The sequence below is a fragment of the Homarus americanus genome, unplaced genomic scaffold, assembly GCF_018991925.1.
Source record: "Homarus americanus isolate GMGI-L3 unplaced genomic scaffold, GMGI_Hamer_2.0 scaffold30108, whole genome shotgun sequence".
NCBI lineage: Eukaryota > Metazoa > Arthropoda > Malacostraca > Decapoda > Nephropidae > Homarus > Homarus americanus.
In genome coordinates, this window is record NW_024748109.1 from 8528275 (window position 1) to 8547199 (window position 18925).

At 41.2% G+C, this 18925-nt stretch overlaps 1 protein-coding gene across 6 annotated transcripts in view; it reads left to right on the top strand.

The window, feature by feature from the left end:
• Window positions 1-1339: 1339 nt before the first annotated feature.
• LOC121880026 (zinc finger protein 474-like) overlaps window positions 1340-18925 on the top strand; it is a 53771-nt gene continuing 36185 nt past the window's right edge. For 4 of the 6 annotated variants that reach the window (XM_042386994.1, XM_042386999.1, XM_042387000.1 and 1 more), the window contains exon 1: window positions 7904-7990. In XM_042386994.1, the coding sequence (XP_042242928.1) occupies window positions 7963-7990 (28 nt within the window). In that variant the 5' untranslated portion in view covers window positions 7904-7962. Of the gene's footprint in view, window positions 1404-2560; window positions 2852-7903; window positions 7991-18925 lie in introns of those variants that run through there. The other 2 variants (XM_042386997.1, XM_042386995.1) reach the window with 2 other exon arrangements.

The following is an 18925-nucleotide window of genomic DNA, read 5'->3' on the forward strand; positions in this document are numbered from 1 at the left end:
TTCAGTCGACGCGATGATCGTGACGTCATCTGCAGGCATATAATTTTTTGTGGAATAATCAATGGCTGCTTTTGAAACACATTTCACACAATATAGTGTCGAACGGAAAATAAATTGTTAGTAATAGTTTCTGTGGCAATCGTTGAAGTCACTTTCTCCTATTACTGAGATTTATCTATCATACTGATGTTAGGTTGAATTTAAATAAGTATGACATTTTATATAGAGTAGGAATGAAGTACAGTGATACAAAATACCATCAGCATCTATGGTTACCTCGTGTCGATCTCCGTTAGTAGTGTACATTAAACATCTTAGTCTAGCAGAGCAATTAATTTTAGATAAGTACTGTATACCTATTGCAAGAGGTGCAGTGGCCAAGTGGATACAGCACTGGCCGCGGCTAGTCGTAGACTCGAGATCCGTCCGTATACACACAACCAACTCTCGTGAAGTTTCTTTCGATGGCCGAGAATTGAATGTACATTAAATATTTTGTATTAGTACGTCATACTAACTTGCTAATAAAATGAACCTCTTTCTGATGTACCCACTGCTAAATAATTATAATTAGTCTTATTTTAAATGCGGGTGTGTTAGTGTATATAAATTGTGATGAGGTTCTCTAGAAATAATTACGTATATGAAATCGGTCATTATTGCAATGGAAGTAAACATATTTTTGTCTGAAGTTAAAAAAAAAAAATATATATATATATATATACTGTATATATATATATATATATATATATATATATATATATATATATATATATATATATATATATATATATATATATATATATATATATATATATATATATATATACATATATATATATATATATATATCGTAAAGTTGAGTGTCAGTAATCACCCTTTAAACATAAAAAATATAGCATCATATGAATATTAGCCACCTCGGGTTGTCGAATCTTCAGTAGGGAACTTTGGGGTGTTTAATATTCATGATATATTATGTAATGCACATCATATGTAACTATATGAAAGTAAAAGAGGGTCCCAAAGGCATGACTGCCCGTTGATATAATATATTACATCCGCATATTACCCATAGATTGTTGACCGGACACAGGTATTTTGTCATCAGTAACGTCTTTGCCTTTCCCTACACTTAATGGTGGTCATTATATTGTCAAAACACAGCTACACATTGCGTGTGCCTGTAACATATTTAGCCCTATTACTGAAATCGTTGAACAAGGAATCAATAAAGGTCCTCAACTTTGCTTGTTGTGAGCAGCATTCGCTAGCGACCCCTGGCAGCCCGCTACACCAGGTCTGGTGGTCATGGATACCAGACATACTTAGCCCAACACCTAGCACTGCCTGCACTCTGGACGTTCACCTTCTACACCAGTGTTATACCGCAAGTGCCATGTGTAAGATATCATTTGAAAATTAAATAAAAGGTGTTAAGAAAAAAAAATGGGACTGTGTACTGGGGCTTAAGTGATGGTATGATTATAACCAACAGATAACATCAACAATCCCAGCTAATTATCCCGAGTTTGGGGTTATTATATCACCTCATGCGATGTCTTGTTTTATAAATACCAACTTCATGAAGTAACCGGATAATTACAAACCAAGTGTAAACAGAACCAAGAGGATGATTTTTCGTTGTGGATCACAAATATCGCCCGACACTCCCTAAACGCCCTTCTTGTCTCGACAAGAAACAAATTTATTGACCATGGAAGGTCTTCATATATAAGGCAAATTAAGTTTTATCTTTTTATCATGTACTGTACCATTACTCTTAGATTCATGTAGGTCAAGGCCATTGTACTTATTACGTCACGCCGTCGTCATATAAGACTTGGTAAAGCCATCTGTGTTTTGAGTAAACATAAGTGTGAGATGTTTTTTCTTTAAGATTACACGACCTCCTTCACCCTGTCTCTGTTTTACACTTTAAAACAATAAATAATTAAATGAAGTTATTATTGTGATATGATTTTAAACCATTCAGGTGGAGTTTCAATGACTGCGATAATAATTAAGCAGTAAAACAATCGCTTAGTCTGCCTTGCCTTTGTTCCCGGTTCAGTACTTAACTCCCAGTCTCCCTCCACTCCGCCCCCACACTCCCTCTGTTATACTTTCTCACGCACTAAACTATGTGATTTAGAATTTACATATTTACTTACATAATTGCATACGCCTGCCAGTAGTAGCCCACTGGCAGTAATCACTAAGCGGTGTAATATCCTGTAATTTAGCACTCAGACCTGGCACACAGCGGTAGTTTTACTTCTTTCGGTTAATTTAATAGAGTCCGAAAGGCAAATTGATACTTCATACGCGCCCACTTGTTAATGTATATACAGTACAATTTGAGATTCTCAGGATCTGTTAATTTATAGATTTGTTTAATGTTATGGCTCTTATTGTTCTATTATTACATTAAAGGTGTGTCGTACTTTTTTCAGTGTTGAGTATTAATGTGAAATATATGAAACTGTGTGAAATAATGATAAGGAAAAGAGGAGCAATGGTTTCTGTTGTTTTAAAGTCAGTGTATTATATGTTCCAGCTTTATAAACTATTAACAGTAATATAAGCTTGGGTGTACGTCGTGTGTGTCGTGAACTGAATTAATAATGTGATAAAGTTTAGTTTTAAGAACACGTCCTCCGAGGGCTGCCGAGTTAACCCGAGATTTATTAAACTTTATTTAGCAGGAAAACATGCCCACGTAACTAAAGTGTTTAGCGGCGAGTTTCATAACGAATGATGAAGTGAGTGATAGTACAGGATGTGGCGGCTTTGTCTACCTCCTCCCTTAACATCTGTGACACACCCGCTGTTCCTTCATCGACACAAGGTAAGTCACGTCACTCCCTATTGTCACTTATGAATGGTAAGAAAAGCTATGTTCTGGCTCATGTTTAATGTTGACTTGAGTGGCTAATTTTGCGACCACCATATTTCACGAGAAACAGTTGATTTTAGCCTTTTATATTAGTTATTATTATATACTGTACATTTATTAATAGATTTGCTTGATCGTCCATTACCATCAGCCTACACGGCGAGACAGGAGTTACCACTAAGCTACGGAGTAATCGATATCGACACCAATTTCCAATGGTCAATCTTGGCACACAAACTCAGTGCAACTTTTTACGTATACCTATGGATATACGTGTGTTATTGTACCAATTACTTGATTGTATTTCCTCTGTGCAAAGGTTCTTGGTAAAACGTTATTCAGAGCTTCTGGGTGCTAGTTTTATGGTGTTATGGGCGTAAGAATTTTGGTGCTATCTCCCAGGAAAGACCTATTCACATATAATCACTGTTTGTCGCTTCTATATCCGATCATCTATTCCTGAAATCACCTCCAGATTACAGCTTAGTCCTTACCAGATAGTTTAGGCCAGCCGATGTTTAGAATGATAAAGCATTTGTGAAATAACCGGCGAGTAACTGGAAGCTTGTGACGGATACCAAAAATGAAAATACTACCGGACAGCAGATAGCGTGGGAAGCGGTTAGTATGGAAAGCGGATAAAGCGAGAACCTATAATTTATATATTACGCTTTGTAATGGTAAATCGCCCCATTAAGCCTATAAATAATGGAAGTTAGTTCGTATAGAGTAAAATTTGCTTAATTTTTAAGTCGTCGTTTACCAACATAACTTTATATAAGAAAAGTATACATAGATTATCGTCTTATAGTATATTAATGGTAGATTAGTTAGAAGAATAGTTATGAAATAGGTCAAGCTTCATCTCTCCAAATCTTGATACAGGGAACGTTTGACCTCAGCTGTCGCGTGTTAAGCTGTTTTATGCTTTTTTAGATGGCAAAACTCGTGGTTTCTTCCTCGGTGATATATTACAAGACAGAATAACATTAGTATGATTACCTCCCGAAAGTTTTGACCAAGAATACTTTTGGGGCATGGCATAATGACTATGGTCAACTGGCGGTCGGTATAAAGTTCTGACTCGCTAATAAGATAATGCCTTGCCTTGACTGTTTTCCATAATCATCATTCAATATTATCTTCCTGTTGTAAATCTGTTAAGTTTTTGATTCGAGAAATGGTAATTTGTCTTCGTAAATGTGATTGTTGGGATTCGTCTGTTCAGCTCTACGGACGAACTGAGATGGTCAGGTGAATGCGCGGATTTCCGAGATTGTCACATACTGAACTAAATAAAAGAGATTAGATTTATATGAGAGGGAAGAGGGCTTAATAGTAGTCGTAGTAGTAGTAGAAGAAGGAGGAGGAACCCCAGCCTGTTGTTCGTGTGTCTGAGTGTGTGGCGTCTCTTCCTTCTCCCGGGGCTGTGATGTCGACAAGAATAATCGACGTTCGGTAAATATTCATCAGTGCTTCTTACACAACTCTCACGGATTATTTCTCATTTTACTCCCCTATTCTTTTCTTTCCTTTCCTCCTCCTCCCTCTTTCTTTTCTCCCTCTCATGCGGTAGTGGGTTGGGCCCTGATAACAGAATACTGATGGTTATCTCGTGATAGGTATACAGTAGTGTCGCCTTAAAGCTCCCTTCTGTACCAGTTTCCAGGTCACGTCATCTGCCACTCACGCGTCGTCCCTGCTTCTCTCACGCCCTCTCCAGGATTCTTTAATATTCCTACATTTAATTCCCTCTCGAAGTTGATATTGTGAGAACGTATACCTTACTATCTCAGTTCTTGATTCATCTTAAGGTTTTCACTTACCGAAAATAAAAAGAAATATTTATCCAACTCATTTTCCTGGCTACTGTCTTCACCGAGTTGTATACAAAATTGACGGGTTGATTTTTATACAGTAAAATCTGCATGCAAGTTCATACTGATTTAGCGTGTATGTAGGCAGTGCATATAGTGTGTACCAATATTAACTCGATTTGACCAAGGATAGCCTAACTAAGCCACCATACGTTTATTTCCATCGCACTGAAAATTAATTATCAATGTTCACAGTACGAAGCGAACTCTTATTATACTATATAATTATTGTATTGCCGTGTGTAACATCTTCTCTGTAGTTTAACGTCATGGATGAATTAGTTTTAATTTAGTTTGGTAAAGAGGTTAGGTTAGGTGAGATGTAGGTTAAGTTAGGTAAGGTTTGATTAGGTCAAGTAAGATGCGGGTTAGGTTAAGAGGTGTGGTGGAGGGTGCGAAGTGGAGGGTGCGTAGTGGAGGGTGCGTAGTGGAGGGTGCGTGGTGTGTGGTGGAGGTGCGTGGTGTGTGGTGGAGGCTCGTGCTCACAAGCTACCGTTTAGGGTCAGGTTTATGAGTCATGGTGCGGGATACCTTTAGTGTATCTGATCCTGCTGCCCCACCGACTCACCTCCCTGCAACTGCTCCCTGCAAGTCTGCTTTCTCGTCCTGCTAACCTGCTCCACATCTTAGTTCTCTTGTCTTATTAAACCTTATCGGGGTTAAAGTTGGTTTAGGTTAGGTCAGCATTAAGGTGGTTATTCTTCAGGTGGAATAAACTAGGGTGCCTAATCCACAGGCGATCCTTTACTACGTACCGTATATTTAGGGCTCTGGATATTTATTCTTGCCTATGTAATTATTTTAAGCCGGATAACACCACGACTGTTACCCATCGCCCTACCAAACTATGATTTCGTAAACGGATGAAAGGCTTCCCATAAAAAGTTAATGGCAAGGACTTCGAGGCTCAGTGACAGTAATAACGTTCCTATTATTTCTACCAAGAATTATATTGTCTTTTGGTGATATATCGCATGATAGAGACTTAGAGTAAATGTGGAGTCTTAATTTTTTTTCATCTGTCAGTTACCTCGATGTGTGTGTGTGTGTGTGTGTGTGTACACAAACGTGAATTTATTTTCTTCCCTGCGGTAATATGTGTGTATGTGCACTACTGTATATGAATGGATTGTGTGTCCAAGTATGTAATGTGTGTATACCGAATACATATAGTGATCTATGTGTTCGTGTTCAGTGTGTGTGTGGGTTTTTGTATGTGTTCAGGCTTATCATTATAGACAGACGTTCACGGGACTAAACTTTGAGCTTGTCTTTAGTAAATTTTCATGTATTCTGTATTTAATATTGTGTTGACTGACATGTCTTCCATGAACTCTCATCATTCTCGTCATCTACCTCCTTACCTACTTCCCTTCTCATCCTCCTCCGTTTCTTCTGTTTCCCTCTTTCTTCCATCTCCTTCCTCCCTTCTCCTCACCCTCCTTCCCTCCTCCTCTTCCTTTCACTGAACGGAAGCTTTTACCTGTGGCACTGATGCTTGTGTATTTTTCATTTATATGCATTAAAGTTTTTGATGTGTACGTGTTTATATATGTGGGCGTGTTTGCGTGAGTACATGTGCACGCGTGTCTTTGGGCTTGAGGGATTATTTACGAATGTGTGTGTGTGTGTGTGTGTGTATTGTGAATTTGTGATGTGTTCTTACTTAGTTCAATTAGCATAAATATTAAGTTAAGGTTATTGTTATGTTGTGTTTAAGGCTAGGATGGTTACTGGGGAGAATATTTAAATGTCGCTCAGTCAGGATTAGCGTTCATATAGCTGCTGACGGTAGGACACACACACAGGCCCACTAAAGCGACCTCCTTACAACCACCGTATAAAATTAATGACGTCTTATTTATAACGCTCTACACGACCCTTCAGTATTAACTTACCTGTGTTACCCCAGACCTGTAATTAAGTTACCTGAGCCGGTGGATCAGGTCACATCAGGAGGTTGTACAGTCAGGTGAAATGGAACTGACTGCCATGGGTCGAATTATCTTGTTGTTTACCATTGTTTGTTTATTTGTGGTGTCTATGTGTCTTGTTTACCTGTACTGTTGTTTTTGTTGCTGTTCTTGTTGTTATTGTTTTTATTGTTACTGTTGTTGGACAAGTAGAGGTCACCAAGGCTTTCACCAGCTGTTGTCAACCTTGCTGCCTTTAACAGTAGTAACCCAGTATTAGCGAGATGGTGGGGTGACAGAGCTGACTCATGACTTGTACTTGCCACCCAACCACCACCACCACCACAGTTGTCACCTACCTCCACAGCTGTCAACCTTACCATCACACCTGCCCCGCCACCACCACCACAGTTGTCACCCCCCACCACCACCACAGTTGTCACCTACTACCAAAACCACCACCACATGCCACCATCACCACAGTTGTCACCCACCTCCACAGCTGTCAACCACCATCACACCTGCCCCGCCACCACAGCTGTCACCCACCACCACATGCCACCACCACTACCACCACCCTAGAAGCGAAGTATCGATCCAGTGGTGGGTAGGAATGATGCAGATATATATTTAATATTATTTTAAGGACAAATGAGTGAGGACTGTGGCGCAGGTGGCGTGGGAGATCCCGTTTAGGAGGCAGGGGTGACCTTCTCACCTCTTAGCCAATGGGAGACTCTGTTTACATCAGTAGAGCATTTTGATTCGCTGATTATATAGCCCGAAAGCATCACTTGACACGACGTATGCACAACCCTCCCACAATTAAAAAATAAAACACTCCATTATTGTCTAAAAACACAAAATATATTAAAATAAAGATAAAAAAAAACACATGAAAGTGAATTGTTTTTTGTTTTGTATTGTTTTGAATCGCGAGTATTGTAGAGGGCAAAGTAAGTGATAAAACAAGGTCTCTCTATTGTTTATGTCGTGTTGAAGACGGGGGTGTCCTCTGTTCCCCATGGTGTAGTGGTGGTTATTACACACACACACACGTAAATGTATAATATAAGAAACCCGCACACAGATACACATAAGAACATAAGAAAACAAGGAGTCTGCAATAGGCCGGTTGGCCTGTGCATGGCACAAACACGCACCCACACATGTAGATCTATCACAAGAAGCCTGAACACACACACACACAGACAGAGGCAGGACTCAGTAGGATTCCCTCACTCAGTCTTGGCGTGGACAGGGTGGAGACAGGATGGTGCGTGTCATTATGGTGATGAAAGGTAAACAAACAATCTATATCTATCAGGAGTGTATAGTAACTCGCCTCCCTCTTCCTACCCCGTGTTGTGTGGCCGCTCAAGTGAGGTTTAGTGGGTGCTTCTCCCTGTTGTGGTGGTCTTAAGTGGCTCTTCCGCCTGTTGTGGTGCTCTCAAGTGGCTCTTCCGCCTGTTGTGGTGCTCTCAAGTGGCTTCTAGTGGCTCTTCTCCCTGTTGTGGCGCTCTCAAGTGACTGCTAATGGCCCCCCCCCCTCCCCCTTTTGGGGACTTCTATATTGGCTCTTAATGGCTCACCTATCTTGTGTGGCTTACGTGAGTGGCTTACTTCAAATGTTTACTACCGTATACTTTGTTAACCTCACCCTCCCCTCACCTCCCCTGGCTTACTCCCTATGGCTCCTCATCTGTGGCTCCCTAACTTCTCTGACTCTCCTCTGTGGCTCAATTATGTGTATAATAATAATAATAATAATAATTATGTGACCGACAGTCCATATGTACGTATTATGTTGTCAAGTTGGAAATTTAAAGTATCGGACTGTTGTCAAGAAGACTTGGACGTTTTCAGGAGGTTGTGTGTGTTGTCAGGGGGGACGTGGATGTTGTCAGGAGATTGTAGATGTTGTCAGGGGTTGTGAATGTTGTCAGGAGGACGTGGATGTTGTCAGGAGATTGTAGATGTTGTCAGGAGTTGTGAATGTTGTCAGGAGGACGTGGATGTTGTCAGGAGATTGTAGATGTTGTCAGGGGTTGTGAATGTTGTCAGGAGGACGTGGATGTTGTCAGGAGATTGTAGATGTTGTCAGGAAGTTATGAATGTTGTCAGAAAGAACGTGGGTGTTGTCAGGAGACGGTGACATCAGCTCGTGGGTGTCAGTACCGTTAGCGACTAGTGACGTAATAAAGCTGCTGACCCTGTGTTTGTGCTTCTCGCTGGCCATGTGGGTTGGGTTAGGTTAGGTTGCGTTAGGTAGGCTTGGTAAGGTTGGGTTGTATTATGTTTGGTTAGTTTAGGGTTAGGTTAGGTTAGGTTAGGTGACGTAAGAGACCGTTCGATACCCTGATTAGGTTGGTCGGTCGTGTCGTGTTGTCAGTCGTGGGCAACGCATTACCTTGTCGCGTGGAGGATGCAGTAGTGGTGGTGTGAGGCCGGCGGTGACGTCACGAGAGGCTGGACGAGGCCATAACGAGACGATACTGGATGGAGGTGGTGGAGGAGTAGGTGGTGGTGGTGATGAAGAAGATGGTGGTGGTTGTGATGGTGGTAGAGGAGGAAGTGGTGGTAGTGGTGGTAGACCGTCTCCTGTCTCATTGTCACCTAACATAGCCGGCCCTGACCTCCCTCACCCCTCTAACCTCCCTCCCTCCCTCACCCCACACTCATACCATAAACTAATCCTCACAAACAAACACACACACACAGTTTAGGTTAGGGTAGTTAATCTTCAGGTAAAATAAGCTGGGGGTAGGTTAAGTTAGGTTAGGGTAGTTAATCTTCAGGTGAAATAAGCTGGGGGTAGGTTAAGTTAGGTTAGGGTAGTTAATCTTCAGGTGAAATAAGCTGGGGGTAGGTTAAGTTAGGTTAGGGTAGTTAATCTTCAGGTGAAACAAGCTATAGGGGGGGGGTAATATTCAAATGATCCAACAATTATTTAACAGGACAAAAAATCACCATGACTTACCCCGCCATCTGTTGAGAGAATAAGCTATGACGTCAGAGGCTGTTTGTTATCAGGGGAGGATGACGTCAGAGGCTGTTTGTTATCGGGGAGGATGTCGTGGCTGTTCTGAGGCGTCAGTTGTTGTTATCGGGGGAGGATGACGTCAGAGGCTGTTTGTTATCGGGGGAGGATGACGTCAGTGGCTGTTCTTGTCATGGGAGGATGGCGTCAAAGGCTGTTTGTTATCGGGGGAGGATGACGTCAGAGGCTGTTTGTTATTGGGGGAGGATGACGTCAGAGGCTGTTTGTTATCGGGGGAGGATGACGTCAGAGGCTGTTTGTTATTGGGGGAGGATGACGTCAGAGGCTGTTTGTTATCGGGGGAGGATGAAGTCAGAGGCTGTTTGTTATCGGGGAGGATGACGTCAGTGGCTGTTCTTGTCAGGCGTCAGGATCGGGGGAGGATGACGTCAGTTGTCCTGGAGGATATTGTTATCGGGGAGGATGACGTTATCAGTGCCTGTTGTTATCGGGAGGATGACTTGGTTATCGGGGGAGATGACGTCAGAGGCTGTTTGTTATCGGGGAGGATGACGTGTCACGTGTTATGGGAGGATAGCGTCAGAGCTGTTTGTTATCGGGGAGGATGACGTTGCCTATTCTTGTCCGGGGGGGGGATATTGATGACGTTATCTCCTGTTAGTTTGGTCATAGATATTGACCGTGTCTATTGGCGTTACGAATAATCCTAAAATATTGTACAAGAAGGAAGGAAGTGTTTAGTGAAGTGAAGTGTCACATAGGTAAGGTGATTCACGTGTATAGGTAGGTTGGGGTGTAGGCGAGGGAGTGAGTCAGGTCTGTTCCATATACGGCGAACTGACTTGTCTTGTGTAGGTGTGTGTGTGTAGGTGACTGACTCCTTCCTCCATACTCCTTACCCTTAGCTGGTTCTATACGCCACTTCATAACCACCTACGGTAACTCCTTCTGCTAACCTGACGAAGGGATGATGGTAATAGTGATGTCATCTTCACTATAAACCAACACTACAGTTTTATGGAGACCAGGATGAACAAGCACATAGTCGCTTTGTTATTCTCAGTTCTGATCCCAGCTACACACCTCAGGTCCCAGCCACACACCTTAGATCCCAGCCACACACGTCAGATCCCAGCCGCACAACTCAGATCCCAGCCACACACCTCAGATCCCAGCCACACACCTTAGATCCCAGCCGCACAACTCAGATCCCAGCCGCACAACTCAGATCCCAGCCACACACCTCAGATCCCAGCCACACACGTCAGATCCCAGCTCAGATCCCAGCCACACGTCAGATCCCAGCCACACACGTCAGATCCCACCCAGCCACACGCCCCAGATCCCACCCAGCCACACGCCTCAGATCCCACCCAGCCACACGCCTCAGATCCCACCCAGCCACACGCCCAGATCCCAGCCACGCCTCAGATCCCACCCAGCCACACACCTCAGATCCCACCCAGCCACACGCCTCATATCAGTGTTGTTGTCTATACTGAGGAAAAATATACTGTCAGAATGTTTATCTTCAGTGTGTATTCATCAGCATAGAAATATATTCAGGTGGTATTAGGGGGGCTAATCTTCAGGTGATATGGGGGCTAATCTTCAGGTGATATGGGGGCTAATCTTCAGGTGATAGGGGACTGATCTTCAGGTGTTTTTTTAACAGGGTCGATTTTGTTGACACCCAGTTTGTAGTTCATGAATTTTATCATCAAATTTAACGTGGGATCGATTGAGAAAAATATTAAGATGAATCAACCTAACTGACGTGTGTGTGTGTGTGTGTGTGTGTGTGTGTGTGTGTGTGTGTTTATTACATAACAGGGATTCCATTTCCCACGTGTGTTTAGTGTTATGCAAAGGTCATTACTTATACAATTATGTCAGTGTGTTGTGTGTGTGTGTGAGTGTATAATTCCCTTGTATAATTATAACAGTATATTTCTGGGGTATAAATGTTGTGGTACTTTGTGTGGAGGTAGGGGGCGGAGGTGTAGAGGTCAGGGAGAGGTGTAGAGGTCAAGGAGAGGTGTAGAGGGCGGGGAGAGGTGTAGAGGTTGGGGAGAGGTGTAGAGGGCGAGGGGGGGAGGTGTAGAGGTCAAGGAGAGGTGTGGATGTCGGGGAGAGGTGTGGAGGTCGGGGAGAGGTGCGTGAGGTGAAACTAATTACCAGGTGAGATTGAGGTATGCTCGGCAGGGTATCAGACTCCACACACACACGCACGCGCGCGCTTGACATGACCTGTAACACGGCACGTGGCTGAAGTGAGGAGAGGAGAAATGGAGTGACGAGAGTTGAGGTGAGAAGAAGTGAGGTGAGTTGAGGAGAGAAGAGAAGAGATGAGATGATGAGAAGTCAGGAGAGGAAGGTTGACCTTCTCACCTAAGGATCAAATACCCCCAACACTATCTGGGTGGGTTAGATTAGGTTAGCGTTAGGTTATTTTGGGTTAGATTAGGTTAGTGTTAGGATAGGTTAGCGCTAGGATAGTTTAGGTTAGCGTTAGGTTATTTTGGGTTAGATTAGGTTAGTGTTAGGATAGGTTAGCGCTAGGATAGTTTAGGTTTTGCGTTAGGAAAGGTTAATCTTCAGGTCAAAATAATCGTACGGTCTCTAATCATCATGTGAAACCTTTATACAATTGTGTTTCCCCCTCATTCTTATCACACACAAGTACGTATGGTGTGTGGAGGTGCGTGACCGACCTGATTAAGAGGAGAGTGTTCCCCAGCACGTCATAGTCCAGGTGGGGTTATCACAACTAGAGGCAGGGGAGGACGAGTTACGTGGCGTTGACCTGGGGACTGGCTGTCACTTGGATTGATGGATGGATGGGGGGGGGAGATTGCAGATAGAGAGAGGGAGAGAGAGAGGGAGACTGTAGAGAGAGGAGAGAGAGATAGAGACTAGATAAAGAGGGAGAGAGACTGCAGATAGAGTCAGACTGCAGTGAGAGAGATAATTTAGGAAGGAAGAAAAACTGATAAACAAATCGATATTTAGTGTAATAGTCAAACAAGTTTACATTGATTCAACATAAACAGTGAAGCTATACAAACAATGTATATAGACAGTGCAGGTATATAAACAATGTATAGTCCATTTCACTAGTGCGTTTACAGGGGCTATTCATATAAACATTCCACAAATCATTACATTGAGGTATTTGTTTTAATATTGTTTTAATTTGGTTCCATAGTATGTTTATTATTGTGAGTTTCCTTCTGTCGAATGTAAACAAACACAGGGCTGCCACACTGGACAAAACCTGACGACCTCCTGTAAACGCACAAGTGAAGGGGACTGAATATAGACAACGCAGGTAAACAATACAGGTATACAGACAATTGCTAAGAAGTCAATAATACATTACCTGTCCACTTATCATTAATTATTCCCAAAGATAATAATAACAATTTCCTGTCACCATTACCAACCATTATACATCATTAACACCGTAGTAAATCTTATCTAATATTCCTGTCATTTTATCGAATATTTTTTTTTAGAATCGATTACAACATGAGACAATAAGTTACGCACGTATTGATTTTGAAAGAGTTTATATAGCCAGAAAAATACAGATGCAGTGTAGACAATAGGTTAGGTTAGGAACAGACACAACTAGTGACATCACAATATAATTATAATCATTGTAATGGTAATTTACATCAGCTAATGCTTATTTCAGTGTAAGATTAGGCACCCCAGCTTATTTCGCTTGCTGATTACTCACCTGGGACGTTTAATCAATAGGTGAAATAAGCTGGGATGCCCAATCTTCAGGTGAAATAAGCTGGGGTGTCTTATCTTCAAGTGAAATAAGCTAGGGTGTCTAATCGTCAAGCGATCCATAGTTTACAGTTTAATCTAACCTAATATTTACATGCGGTGCAATGCTTATATCAACACAGTGCATCTAATTCAGCTTAGCTTCACCTCCCATGATCTTTTACAAGGTGACTCCTGGTGGCCTGCAGATGATTTGACAAGCGTGTTAGTAAACAGATCGTGCAGTGGTGCAGGTAGGAGGGACACACACACGCACACGCACACATGTGCAAAGAGATTAATACATACTCATAAACACAAAACTACCTCTCTCAATATTACAGAAATCAATTAATTTACTGCCTACATTAAAACTTCATTCTCAGAAGGTACGCACAGTATAAACATGCAATCCGCCACGGCCCTCAGCGGTGACCTTGAGGGACAGCAAGTTAGCAATACAACTCTAGGTACACCGTGAGCCTTTCTATAATATATTGTGTCATTGATTCTATATGCAACGTCGTCAACACACTGACCTCGATACCTAAGTGTGTAGGAAACCATTATGTGGTATTGACGTGTCTGTGTGTGTGTGTGTGTGTGTGTGTGTGTGTGTGTGTAAACTTATGACCACACCTGAGGTCAGATGGGTTGTGACAGTAATGGTGGTAGTGGTGATAGTAATGGTGGTAGATAGTAATGTAGATAGTAATGGTGGTAGTGGTGATAGTAATGGTGGTAGTGGTGATAGTAATGGTGGTAGTGGTGATAGTAATGGTGGTAGTGGTGACAGTAATGGTGGTAGTGGTGATAGTAATGGTGGTGATGATAGTGGTAGTGAAGATCGGTAATAGATGTGGCATGTGACGGCGCCAGACCTGTCTATCTACCTCCACTCCCTCTTCCTTCCTCCCTCACTCTCCCTTACCCCCCTCACTCTCCCTCACCCCTCCATTCTCCCCCTCTCACGCCTACATTACCTAGATACCTTCACGTAGAGTCTAAGTGGAATTGTTGTAACATATTTGGGTTTGTGATAATAATTATAATATAGACAATGCAGGTATACAGTTCAACACGTATATAGACAATGCAGCTGTACAGTTCAACACGTATAGAGACAATGCAGCTGTACAGTTCAACACGTATAGAGACAATGCAGCTGTACAGTTTAGCACGTATAGAGACAATGCAGCTGTACAGTTCAGCACGTATAGGGCAATTAATAGAGACAGTAGCTGTACAGTTCAGCACGTATAGAGACAATGTAGCTGTACAGTTCAACACGTATAGAGACAATGCAGGTATACAGTTCAACACGTATAGAGACAATGCAGCTGTACAGTTCAACACGTATAGAGACAATGCAGCTGTACAGTTCAACACGTATATAGACAATGCAGCTGTACAGTTCATCTCCTATTTTGTGAATCTCTCTCTCTCTCCCCCTAACAAGATGACCTCTATTGATTCTCGGGTCAATAGGTTTGTGTGGGGTCAAGGTTAGTCTCAGGAGGAAAATGCAGCGTCTGGTAAGAAATTATTATTGTCGGGTGTAATCGATGGCTTCATGTGGAGTTAGTTGTTTAAGCTGGTCATAGTGTAAGAGGTGTTGAGGAATAATTAGGTGATTGGATAGTTTAGACGTGGTAGTTAGGGGTATTGTAAATAAACTTTGGATTACCTGGAGATTAATCACCTTAGTTTAATTTAAAGCGAATCTAATCTAACTTCTTATAATCTTACCTAGCTTATGTTTTATTATTATTATTATTATTATTATTATTATTATTATTATTATTATTATTATTAACTTATACATAAAGAGGAGACAAGTGTTAGCAGGGGATGGTAGCGTGTGTCAAGGCATCGAATATTCAACATATCAATTATTCACTACACACACACACACACACACACACACACACACACACACACATACACACACACACACACACGCACACACACGTTGCTGCCACTAGCTCCTGAGCGTTGAGTCTTTAGTTAGTCGTACAAGTTAACAATAAATCCAATTGTTTTTTTCTTATATTTGAGTTTATTTATTACAAAGTATATATTTAATATTTTTGTGTGATACATAATGATGTTTTTGTTTACAATTAGAAGTTTGTTTACATAGATGAGGGAGAGGAAGGCTATGTTTGTTTTATTATTGTTGATGATATTACTACAACAACTACCACCATAACCCCCCCCCTCCTTCCCCCACGTCCTTAACTAGTCAGTACTATTACTATCGTCACTTCTTGATCGCAATTACCACCACCACCACCACCCCGACCGTCACTACCTAGTATTATAATAATTGTTACTATCACAACTACCACTACTACTACCACCACCACTGAACTACCACAATTAACCACCATCACCACACTCTGGATACATGATACAGTGAATTAAAGTATACATACACTCTCTCTCTCTCTCTCTCACTCTCTCTCTCTCTCTCTCTCTCTCTCTCTCTGTGAGCGGTCGTTTATACCACTAAATTATTGAGTACAGTTTCGTTCGCTGCCATCCATTCTGTTTTAAAATTTCAAAGGTTAATTTATTTTCGTAATTCCCTCGTTTTTATATATTACAAAGACATATATATATTTCAGTTTAGAATTATTGTTGATTATTTACGTGGATTAATATAATTTAAATGATAGAGATTATAAATTATATTTTTTATATTGAGGAATCTGGCGACATTTGGCATTTCTTTGTTTTTAATAATAACCAGTTAAGTATAATGAGGTTAGTTGTGGTTTGGTTAGCATTAGGTTAGGTTTGGTTAGCGTTAGGTTGGTTTGGTTAGGTTAGGTTTGGGTTGATTAAGTTTGAGTTAGGTTAAGTTTGGTTAGGTTAGGTTGGTTTGGGTTGATTAAGTTTGAGTTAGGTTAAGTTTAGTTAGAGTTAGGTTAGATTAACTTAGCTTAGCGTTAGGATGGTTAATCATAATGTAAAATAACTTAGGCTGGTAAAACTTAAAGTGATCCCACCTGTAATCAACTTGAAGTGACAGGGCAGGTAACACCAAGGTAATCTCCCTAGAGGTCAGAGGTCAAAGATTGTTATTTGCTGGTCAACTCACCTGACACAATCTTAATTATGACCCAATTTTCCTTGCTGTACATTATGAAGTTGTTGATAGTTTAATTGCCTTATTAGCTTATATTCGCTATACACTATAAACTGTATCCCCTGAAATAGCATTAGGGTGGTAAATATTTAAGTGAATTAAGCTGGGTTGGTTAATTATAAGGTGAAATAAACTTGAGGTGGTTATTGTTCAGGTGATGCAAATTAACCTTATTCTAACCTTGGTTTATTGCCATGTGTAAATTTACGTAAGTTATTTGCTTGGTTTTTAACGTTTTATTTTGATCCCGTTTTCTTCTTTATTCTACACAATTTGAGTATAACTTTATTGTTACTGGTGTTTTAAGTTTAGTGATAAATTCTTAGTTGTTTTGTTTGATATTTTAGCGAAAGTTAATAATTGTTGTTGTTGATGTTCCCCCGTATGATGACGTCACTGTAGGGGGCGTGTCTTCGGTGTCACGAGATGGGATTGGACGTATGATGACGTCACTGTAGGGGGGCGTGTCTTCGGTGTCACGAGATGGGATTGGACGAATGATGACGTCACTGTAGGGGGGCGTGTCTTCGGTGTCACGAGATGGGATTGGATACATTTTTGTGTGGGTTTTTATTGTGATTTTTTTTTATCTATTGATTTGAAGATGATGGAGACTTAATTACACACACACACACACACACACGGAGACAGACACATATACACACACACGGAGACAGACATATACACACACGCACACAGATAATGATGCTCAGTCATACATTAACAAATGCATCCATACACAGAGAGACAGACAGAGACAGACTAACAGACCAGAAAAAGACAGACAGACAGACAGACAAAAGGAGAAAGAGAGAGAGAGAGCGCGTGAGTTGGTGGTGGTGGTGCAGTCATTAAATAAATGGACTTAATGAAATAATTATCAAAGGTTACTGTGAGGTCGTTTATAGCTGGTCTATCTCCTCTCTCCCGTGTGTGTGTGTGTGTGTGTGTGTGTGTGTGTGTGTTTATACATACAGTATACACATGCTCTATCGTATGTGTAGACTAATATAGCAACGAGATAAAATGCTACACAGATAAATAAAAAAAATAGAAAAAAAATTAAAGACAAAGAAAACAGAAAATGAGAGAAAGAAAATACAAATGGGGGAGACTAAAATAAAAACACTTTTACTTTTATCCTCTTCACCACTGATCGGCTCATTAGATCGGTCACGTCTCTGTTACACACCGTTGGCAAGTACTGGGCATGCACCGGCTCCTGAATGTACCTGAACCTGCTCCCACACGCCACACTGTTTACAGATTGTCGCCAAGAAACGCGTCAAGCACTGTGGTTTGGTATTAAGAGTTTAGCTTTCGCGTTCAATATTCATTTATTTGTCTTTATTTGCGGGTAGTATTTGTAACCTTGAGTATCAGAGTTATAGAAATATATTTGTTATAGCTGAATTAACACACACACACACACACACACACACACACACACACACTAGCTTACTGGTCTGTGTGTGGATATAACTCAGATAAGGTTTCGTTTTATATAGTTTACAGGCCAGTGAAGGTAGTGGATTTATGGGGGGTTGTACAGGTGAGGTATGTAGATTACAGGTGAAGTGGGTAGGTTACAGGTTCCTTAGGTGAGGTGGTGTAGGTTACAGGTTCGTTAGGTGAGGTGAGTAGGTTATAGGTTGGTTAGGTGAGGTAGGTAGGTTGCAGGTTCGTCAGGTGAGGTGGGTAGGTTACAGGTTGGTTAGGTGAGGTAGGTAGGTCACAGGTTCGTCAAGGCAGGTCACATAATCTCCTCATATCACAGTCTACATTACATCACATGCATCATAACCCCCTGTAAGGTCACATCTCACATGACCCTACATATACTTTCCAAGGTCATGTCACACATACCAGATATTGCAAAGGTCACAACTATAAGCTGAAAGGTCATACTTCACATAACATTCGTACTCACATATATGACCCGTAGTTTTCACACAGGTCATCCAAGGTTATTCCCAAAGTGACATGATTTAATGGCAGTCAAGGTCAATTTGTTGCATAGTGACGAGCCCCGTGTTGCAAATATAACATTATACTGTCACTGTTCATGCTAAACTGTGTGCGTGACCTTGCAGAGAATGTGAAATGGATTAATAAAAGGTTTTTGTAAAGTACTACCGTATACAGTATATATATTTTTTGGGAGGCTTGATTTATAAGCACAAATTCAAGGTTGTATAAAATTCATGTGTGTGTTTTTCGTTAATCTGTAAATTGTGTTTCTGTGGGTATCGTTTTTACTTTTATTTTAGGTTTTATTTAAGATTGTTTTAGTTTTTAGGT